General features: G+C 46.6%; 1 protein-coding gene across 4 annotated transcripts in view; it reads right to left on the bottom strand.

Annotated features, from left to right (window-relative positions):
* TSPAN2 (tetraspanin 2) overlaps positions 1 to 7,675 on the bottom strand; it is a 43,634-nt gene extending 35,959 nt beyond the window's left edge. For 2 of the 4 annotated variants that reach the window (XM_063624641.1, XM_063624642.1), the window contains exon 1: positions 7,523 to 7,662. In XM_063624641.1, the coding sequence (XP_063480711.1) occupies positions 7,523 to 7,591 (69 nt within the window). In that variant the 5' untranslated portion in view covers positions 7,592 to 7,662. Of the gene's footprint in view, positions 1 to 7,522 lie in introns of all 4 variants that reach the window. The other 2 variants (XM_063624640.1, XM_063624639.1) reach the window with 2 other exon arrangements.
* Positions 7,676 to 10,289: the final 2,614 nt, after the last annotated feature.

Below are 10,289 nucleotides of genomic sequence, written 5' to 3' on the forward strand. Positions count from 1 at the left end.
AGATCCACACTCCCTCTTTCCATGACAGCTGGAATTCCTTTCGGTTTTCTAAATCTTCTATACTAGAAAGTCAGTGGCCTTTTTTGGAAACTATGTCTCCTCTCTTTAATGTTTTTAAGACCCCATAAGAGAAAAATATGAATAGATGTATTTATGAGTGAAAGAATAACTATATTTAGGCTAGGGCTGTCAAGAAGACCTTTCTCCAGTGATGTAAATGTCCTATATCTGTGCTGTCCAGCGTTGTGGCCACTAGGCACCTATGGCTATGGAGCTCTGAAATGTAGCTAGTAGGACTGAGAAAATGAAGGTTACATTTCATTTAGTTTTAATAAATTTAAATAGCTACATGTGATCAGTAGCATAGTCCCCACATTGGACAGCGCAGGTCTAGAATTCACAATCTTGTCAGAGCTTCAACCTTCCTCTCTGATAGTCTGTAGACTTGGAGTGGTTATGAGTACAGACTCTGGGGACACACATAAAGACACAGCTCTGCCACTGGCCAGCTCTGAGACCTGGGCAAGTCTCTTCAATGCTTCAGACTTCTGTTTTCTCATATGTAAACTGGGGATGATAACTGCTACTATTTCATAGGGTTGTTGTGAGGATTAAATTAGTTAATAAATGTGCTTAGGAAAGCAGCTGGCGCATAGTGTACATTTATATAGTGCTTACTATTTTTCAAGTTTTTGTTCCTGAAATTAATTTTTTAAACTGTCTCTTGATATATACCCTTTCTCAATTTCCATCTTGCTTTTCCTCTGCCTGAAACTGATCAGCTGTGTTCCCAACCTCTCTCCTGCTTCTTCTCCCATATGCCTTAGTATTTTTAGGCATCTCTTTGTACCTGTTTCTGGAATGCATTAAGACTAAATCTGACACTGGATATAATCTCCCTGATCACAGGCTTCACATTTTCCAAGTTAGTAGCATTTATTATACCTTATATTCTACATGTTCCAATAAATTAAAACAATGAAAAGAGCATGGGGATTAAAGTCAGAAGACCTGGGACATACCACCTACTGTGCCTGACTTTCAGCTTTCACAACTGTAAAATGGGAATAATTACACTATTTCATGAGATTGTTGTGGTTAATGATCAGGTGGGATAATGCATATGAAAGCACTTTGTAAACTGAAACATTGTATGAATGTTAATTAGCATTGTTATTTTTGTTCCCAATCGAATTCAAAGAGGATGAAAAAGGCAGGCCAAGGTAACCCGAGGTAATTCATCTGTAAGATGTGCTCCCAGCCCATCTGGTATTTCCATCTTACTGGCAGCATTCTTTCTTTAATTCCTTAGCAACCATGACATAATTTGTTTCAGTGCTCAGTATAGCTCACTTCTTTTAAGGGAGCAGCTTCACGATATTAACTGTCAACGTTGGGGGATAGAGGTTACGTTCTCTTTTGTCACACATGGTTGGAGACCCAAAGACACTTCATGGCTGATGTTCTAGAACAACACGGTGAAATGCAATGAACAATGGACAGGTGGCCTCCCGGTAATTCCAGAAATCATCAAGTATTAGCGTAAAAAAGAGACTTAATAAAGGTAAAGTGGTAACTGAAATTAAAAGAACGGCCAAAAACAAACCAAATGAGTAAGCCAAGAAGCAGGGCACACCCTGTTTCAGTCAGAAACAAGTGCCACTGCTGAATCTCTGACCTCTTCAGGCCACATCTAAAACGGGGGTTCTCAAAGCATGTTCCCAGACCAGCAACATGAGCATTACCTGGGAGCTTAGAAATGCAGACCCACTGAATCCGAATACAGCTGAGTAAGCTCCCTATGTGATCTGTACTCACCTTAAAGTTTGAGAGGCACCGATTACCAAAGGTTTTCCCATTGCTTTTCCTTGGCCTCCACTTAGTAGCACAGAAGCGGGAAAGGAAATAAACAGATCCTGCTCCAGGGTCAGTGCACACAACTCCCTTAGCTGGAGCCATGCTTAATTAACTCTATTAGGTGCTGAGGGATTGGGAGAAAGGGGATGCCAAAAGGACACAGTCCCTGCCCTCAAGGAGCAAAGACTAAACAGGGAATAAATTCTAATCAAAGGCAAAATGGAGGCTAAATAAAGGCACGAGTGCCTCAAGATCAAGGGCTGTGTCTTAATCATTTTTGAATTCCCAGCACTTGGCAGGGAATGGTAGAGGAAGTGATCTTTCCTTTTGACTCCATGCCCTTGATAAACTCCAAGCCTCTTGCCACCTTGCTTGCTTAGCTGGATGTAAAACACCTGCCTGCTTTGTTGTGCCTTTATGAACCTCTTGGATTCTAGATTCTACTTTCCCATTTGTACTTCTAGTATTTAAAAACAACTATTACCAATATGTTATTATTTACTGTATGCATGAACCATACTTACAATCTTACATATATTAACTCATTTTATCTGCACAAAGTTCATAGATATTAGTAGTTTATTATGTCCATTATACAGATGAGAAAATGGAGGCTCAAAGAGGTTAAACAACTTCCCAAAGTCCCCTAGGTAGTAAAGAGTGGAGGCAGGAATAAAGTCAGGCAGTGTGATGTCAGTATCCACTGCCCAGGTTTTGGATTCCTGGATTTGAACTGCCACACTGCACAGGTCTGTCCGAGGTCTACCAGAACCCTGGGGCCATAGCTGTGGCTTCTTCAGACTGTCCCCTCTGGTAGGCTCTCTGTTCCTCCTAGCAATGCTAGGTCCCTCTTTAGGTCCACACTAGGGGACACTGACCCCTGTTACTCTCTTTTCATCTTGACAAAAATCAGAAATGAAGATTCTCCTCCAGCGAGGCTGAGAACATTCCTATCTGCCTTATGGGCTGGTCTCGAAAGAATACTTTCTTTAGGTACCTAAACAAATGTCTCTGACAGGTGATTGCTCTGAAGTTACTGTTTGAAATAAGTTTGGGAAAGAGAGGAAGGTGACCTCTATAAGATTCATGTGAGTCAAACTTCTTTGACTCCCAAGCCTGCAAGACACTGTCTTTCTTAAATGTACCTGTTAGGCATCCCCAAGTGAAAACCCAAAGCTGTATTAATAATGGTGAGAAGGAAAGGAGGGCAACTTCAGACTTGCCATATATGGAATCTGCTTTTCAACAATTAACAGCTCTGCTTCCTGTGGGTCAGTAATGCTGAGCAGCTAGTGCAGCACAATGATAGGAAAACGTTGACCATACAACAATAAACCAAGGAATAAACAGCGCCCAGGTTTTCCTTTAAGCCAACATATGCGGCTTGGTGGGGGTGTAGTGTTTTATTTATATTGCTATGCAACATAGGAAAAAAAAAGGTGATTTCAATGAAAGGCACAGGAATATGCTCTGCTATCTGATCGCAGGTCTGAATTTAGACATGACAGATGTTGGGAGGGGTTTCACATTTGACATCAACCACGATAAGAGAAATTAATGTAGTGGGGTTAATGGCTAGGCTTTACTTTGTTTTTAAAAATTCAGTGGTGAGTACAGTCAGCGGCCCTGGGCCAGGGAATACTGTGCTGGCTCTGGCAGGATCTGGTTGTATGTTTATGAAACCAGGAGCACAGCCTAGGGAAACTTAAAGCAAGCTGCCAGAGGAGGCTGCAAATTGATCTGTTAAATCGCAGATCACCAAACAGACCCTGCCCCGCCTCTATGTTTACCTCTGGCGAGGTTCTGACTGGAAGGAAGTGCTGTCACCCAGGGAATCCCGTAACTCCGAGGGGCAGGCACGTGAGCTTCTAAGGGTGTGTGTAAATTTATACTTTAGTCACAGCTAAAGTGTGGCCTTCTAGGAAAACTATCCCCCACCCCTTTCCCAAACTTCCCACAAAGCCCTCCAACCACAAAAAAAACAACTTCAGAAACTTGAGTGGGGCTTTTCTGGAATCAGGTTCCCTCAGTTACAGTGAAGGCAGATATCTAGATACTTTATCCCACACTTTCCCTTAAGTCATGAGGTGCCTGTTTCAGTTGCCTCTTCACTCTAGTTGCTGCCTCCACCCCCACCCCCATGAAACTGGGGGAGAGGAAGGTCCTTCATGTCCTACTGCATGCCTTCTATGCTAGGCACTATTCTAGCACTGGGGATACAGCTATAAGCAAAACAGAAAAAACAAAATTCCTGCTCTCAGAGTGTTTTAAGTTCTAGTGGGGAAAGTACAAATTGACAAGATAAAGTGTAGTTATCCTCAAATGAAGACAAATTGCAAGTCACTTGGCAAACTTATATACTATTCCCCACTAAGAAAGGAATCAGGAGAAAGAGAGCTAACATTTATTGAACGCTTCCTATGTGCCGATAACAAAAATAATAATTAACATTTTTGAGCATTTACTATGTCCTAGGCTCATAGGAAGTTGAGGTCACATACTTTATATATTCCCTCTTAACCCTCTCAATATTTCTGTTACTCCAATCGTACAGATGAGAAAACAAGCCTAGAAGTAACAATAACTTGCTCAAGTACACCCTGTTTGTGCAGGCACACCCTGCTTGGGATCTCTGCACTCCAGCCTGATGGCTTCGACAGTCAGATGGTGGTGCACACTCCCCCTTGCTCTGCTCCTCTGCTGGTGGATGGTGTGTCACCCCCTCACTTTGCCCAGCTCCATTCTACCAGTCCTTCCAGGTTTAGCTTAAATAGCTCCTTCTTAAGGAGAACTTTTCTGGCTCCTCATCATGACTGTGATCCTTTCTTTAAACTCCTTGCTTAGATCACATATAGAGAAGGTCAGATCTAACCTCACTGGTTAACACATTTAGGCACTCAAAACTGCACTGCTCCTACTTCCTTTCCTTACTGTGCTTATGGTCAACAGTGTGAAACCTGTCACTTGATTCCACACTGTCTTATTTTTGTGTTGTTCCATATCCACTGGTCTCGTTTCCTCAATGAGATGAGCAGCTTAGGGAACTATGTTTATATTTATAAATTATTATTTGTTTAATCATTGTTTAACAGAATGGGTCTCAAATTTGAGCATGGATCAGAATTATGTGAATGAGTTGTTAAATTAGATTGCTGGGTCCTTCCCCCAGAGTTTCTGATTCAGCAAGTCTGGGATGAGCTGAGAATTTTTGTTTGTTTGTTTGTTTGTTTTTGAGATGGAGTTTCGCTCTTGTTGCCCAGGCTGGAGTGCAGTGTGGCACCATCTCAGCTCACTGCAACCTCTGCCTCCTGGGTTCAAGAGATTCTTCTGCTTCAGCCTCCCAAGTAGCTGGGATTACAGGCACCCACCACCAAGCCTGGCTAATTTTTGTACTTTAGTAGAGATGAGGTTTCATCATGTTGGCCAGGCTGGTCTTGAACTCCTGACCTCAGGTGATCCGCCTGCCTTGGCCTCCTAAAGTGCTGGGATTACAGGCATGAGCCACAGTGCCCGGCCTGAGAATGTGTATTTCTGACAAATTCCCAGGATATACTGATGCTGCTGGCCCAGGAACCACTTTTGAGAACCACTGGTGAATTGAATGTACCACAGTGCTTAAGAGAAGGTAGGCGGCCAGGTGCGGTGGCTCACGCCTGTAATCTCAGCACTTTGGGAGGCTGAGGCGGGCAGATCACGAGGTCAGAAGATCGAGACCATCCTGGCTAACACAGTAAAACCCCATCTGTACTAAAAATACAAAAAAATTAGCCGGGCGTGGAGGAGGGCGCTTGTAGTCCCAGCTATTTGGGAGGCTGAGGCAGGAGAATGGCTTGAATCCGGGAGGTGGAGCTTGCAGTGAGCGGAGATCGGGCCACTGTACTCCAGCCTGGGCCCCAGAGCGAGACTCCGTCTCAAAAAAAAAAAAAAAAAAGAGAAGGTAGGCTGAGTTTGAATACCATCCCTGCCACTCACTAGCTGTGTGATCTTAGGTGACCAATTTGAGCATCTGTTTCCTCATCTGTAAAAAATGGGGATAATAATAGTATATGTTCATCAGGACTCTTGTGAGGATTATGTGTAATAATGAATGTAATATGCTCAGCACTGTCCCTGACGCATTGAAAACATTCAATGAATCCTTCCAACTATCACTGGAAAGGCTGGTACAATATCAGGCACTCAATAAGCACTGAACCCAGCTTAAGAATTCCTCCTCAGGCTTAAAACTTCTTTTGAATTCATAAGCAGTGAGAATGAAGGTTGTCACTGTGGCGTGACATCTATAATTAACAGCTTCTGAAATTAAGCCAGATTCCTAAAAAATACAACATAAAGGGTCTTCAGAAACGCCTCTCCCTATAGTATGCTTGATGCAAATCCCCACGTGTACAAAGGCAGTGTGTCTCTTTAAAGTTCAGGGGATGTCGGGGAGGTAACTCCTTCAAACCTTCCACTGCTGAAGGATACTGAAGAGCTTGGAGTTGCTGAAGTCACCCAGGCATCTGGGCTAATGGATTGACAGACAAAAGAGGAGCCCATCATTCAATAATTAATTAGTTGCAATCATGGGAAGACAACTTCCCCCAGAGCAGATAGGACAGCCACCACCTCCAGCCTGGTAGTTTCAAAGCACCCAGGCCCTGGCTGCTCTCAAACCTCTTTATCCAATGTCTTCCCTCAGGGTCTAGCTGAGCAGTTACACTGTCTGACATTCTCTTAAGAAAGCCCAAGAGGAAATGTGCAGAAAAGACAATTTTCAGACCTTGTCTCACAGTCGTCCACGGCCTGGGACAGGGTATCCAGGGATGTAGGTTTGGTCTAGCTGTATCCCTGTCTCGATAATATAGGAGACAAGGGTCAAGATCCTATCTCTCTGTGAACCATCAATCCTGGGAATGCTGTCAGTTCAATCAAACCCTGCAAAGTTGAATGAGATCATCTCTAGGAGAATTAGTATTTAGCAGAGGCTGCGGCTGGGGGTTGTGGAGAGATGCTGCTGCCCTTTAGAAGCCCTTCCATTCCCCATCCCCTTCTCAGAAGAGAACCCACCACCTCCTCTCACCCAGGGGTACCCTTACCCTGATGCCCAGAAAAAGGACGACCCCACTCCCACCACCACAATTTTCACTCCTATCTCCAATTTCCTAAACAAAACCATCTCAGCCAGGTACAGTGTCCACACACTCGAATGGAGCAGCACCCCAGGCAGCCCCAGGGCAGGGGTTTCTCTCCCAACACCCTGGCCAGGCCCTGGTTCCAGGGGGTAGGCAGAGTGAAAAGGGGGTGTGTGCACGGGAGGCTGGAGGGGAACAGGGACCGCCAGGGCCCCAAGTCCTCCGGAGGTGAGGAGAGGCTGGGTCCCCGCACCTGGGGTCACCAGCTGGGAGATAAAAACCAAGGCAGGTGGGGGTTCCTTCCAGGAAAGAGCCACACGTTGTCTCTCCCCTTCTCACCATTTCTCATTGATCAACCTTCTGTCTTCCCGTTCTCTCTCTTCCATCCCTCACGTCCCTCTTTGTTTGCCTTCTCCTCGCCTCCGCGTTTGAGCACCCTGCCCTCCCCACGAGCGCGACTCGGACGCCGCAGTCAGCAGCTCGGGGACCCCGGCCCCGCGCCCGCCACCCGGCCCCCTGCCCTGCCCGGCCCTCCCGGCTCCTGGTCTCACCCAGAAGAGCAGGTTGAAACCGAGCAGCAGGTACTTGATGCACCGCAGGCCCCCGCGGAAGCGCCCCATGCTGCGGCCCGGCGGCGGGATCCCCAGTCCCCAGGCCCGCGCTGCGAGCGCCGGGAGCGGCAGGCGCCGGCGGGGATGGGGCGGAGCGGGGAGGACCGGGGCGGGGCCTCCTGGGGGCGGGGCGGGGCGCGGCGGGGAGGGGCGCGTGGACCCCAAGCGGCGTGGCTGGCGACGGGTGGGGGCGCCAGGGGGTGGAGATCGAGCGGCCCGAGGGAGCATGTTTGCTCTTCTCCCGGACCCAGGGACCACCTTCCTTCCCTCCCGTGGGCGCACCGCCGCCGGCGGCTATCCGAGCACCTGCAGGGCGGGAGCGCCCACCGGGGACTGGGGACCCATTTAATCAGCGCCCTGTGCGGAGACCGGTTTGAGGCCCGGGCGATGCTTGAGGGATAGGCACTTGGTCTCGTGGCTATGGAAATCTAGGAAGGTGACCTCGGGTAGAAGAGCTAAGGGGGGTCCGAGGTTGCCCCGAAGCTGGCAGGACCCGTCGCGGGGCACCCCGCTGAGTGTCCAGGGCTGCGGCTCTGCGGCGCGGAGCAAGCGCACAGGCCGCTTCTAGGGGACCCTCCCTCCGGCCCCTCCCCCCTCCTCGGGGGACTCTTACCTTAATAGGCAAGAACTGGGAGAGGGTGCGGGAGGCGGCGCCCTGCGTCCTGAGGGCTGCCCTCAACCCGGCCGGCCGGCGGAGGGAGTCTGACTTCTCACGTCCTGCCGGGTTCCACTGATCTGAGGGCTTGGAAGGATCCCAAATTTTCGGGATCTTAATTATGATGTGGAGATGGGAGAAAGGGGAAAGGGGGCGGTTTTTGTTTTGCGTTGTTTTTATTAAGTTAGGCTGTTGGCAGGAAAATCAGACTCCCACTTCCATTGACTAAGTGTCTACAATATGTGGTGTCAGACAGTATGGGGGAGACAAGAAAGTAAAATTCGGAGAGCTTATGCATAAATTCAGCAAAACTTTGAGTGCCTATTATAGGCCAGACATAGTAGCAAGCCCCAGGGACTCAATAATGAGGAGACAGCCAGTTCCAGAACCACAGTCTCTGGTGGTGGAGACAGATCTGTAAGCAAATAAGGTGAGGAGAGAAGGGCTGGGTGCTAGACGGGTGTGCCTGGCCTAACTGCCTTAACCAGAAAAGGTATTGCTAAGGAGAGGGGCCTGATCTGGTGTAGAAGAGGGAGCCCAGGCGGAAAAGATCAGTCCAGGAAGACAGCATGTGTAAAAGCACAGGGCTGGAGGGAACAAGGCCTCCAAGGGAGTTCTGAGAACCGCAGTTAGCCCGAGTGAAGCCTGGTGGGGGTGAAGTGAGTTAGGAAGGCAGGAGGCCAAATCATAGCTTTCAGTCGGCTGACCAATGTGCCAAACTGTCCTTGGCCCCGAGTGTCCCCACGTGCAACATGGAGATAATAGTACTCCCCTCATAGAGTTGTGAAGATAAATAAGTTAGTATTTGTGAATTGCCTAGAACAGTGCCTGGCACAGATTAAGTACTGCATAAGGGTTAGTATTATTGTATCACACTCTTATCACTCAACCATTCAGTTTCTACCATGTTGCCATCTTTGCCTACCTCTGTGTCTTTGGGCATTTGTTTGAATATCGACTCATTTATAAAAACGAGTCAAAGATAGAAAAATGAAAGTGCTGATTCTAGTAATAAACATGTCTCCAACAATGAAATAAAGACAAAGATGGAAGTCATTAGGTAGGCAGAGAGAAGTGAATCATTAGCTTCAATCAAACACTTATAGTTCTATATCTGTCACCTCTGTTTTAGTATAAAGGAAAAGAACTAAGTTAAAGAGTAGTATCTGGTACATAGAAGGCATTCAATAAATCAACTGAATGAACAATGATATTATACTTTAAATATATTGTTGAATTTTACATCTCTAAGACAAAATATGTCTAGAGATTATATAGAGGGAAGAGACCCCTATTGTAACATATACATCTATTGTTTGTTTTTTTCATGCTACAATTTTAGCACACATGTAGTAGGGACAGATGGTGGCTGCCTGTCCAACGTAACAGTTTCAGATCTTTAGTATAGACTTGCCCAGTCGCCCTTTCACAAAGTTGTATGTCTTAAGGGAAGCTGACCCTTGACAGGAGTAGGCTAAGGTAATCCCATTTCCCTTGTAGTTAGTTCAGGAAACAAATTGACAAGCATTCTGACTAATGAGATGGGAGTGGTGTCTACCGAGGGGCCAGATGGTCTTCTTCCTTTTGAAGCTGTTGGATCTGGATGGTATACAGAGAGTTGCTATATCCATCTTCGTATCAGCCTGAGGACAGATCCAACATTGAAAACAGCAAAGCAGGAAGTTGAAAAAACCAGAGTCATAGGTGATATTACCCCACAACTGAGTTAGCCATTTCTGAAGCCAATTGAGGTTTAGGTTTTTGTGTTCCTGTATGTGTGTGTGTGTGGACGCATGTGTGTTAGTCCATTCTTGTGTTGCCATAAAGAAGTACCTGAGACTGGGTAATCTCTAAAGAAAAGAGATTTAATTGGCTCACAGTTATGCAGGCTGTACAGGAAGCATAGTGCTGACATCTGCTTCTGGTGAGGCATCAGGAAGCTTTCAGTTGTGGTGGAAGGTCACAGGGAGCCAATGTATACATAGCGAGAGTGGGAGCAAAAGAAGTGGGGAGTTCCACACTCTTTTAAACAACCAGATATCACATGTGAAC

The sequence above is a fragment of the Symphalangus syndactylus genome, chromosome 12 (genome assembly GCF_028878055.3).
Source record: "Symphalangus syndactylus isolate Jambi chromosome 12, NHGRI_mSymSyn1-v2.1_pri, whole genome shotgun sequence".
NCBI classification, from domain to species: Eukaryota; Metazoa; Chordata; class Mammalia; order Primates; family Hylobatidae; genus Symphalangus; species Symphalangus syndactylus.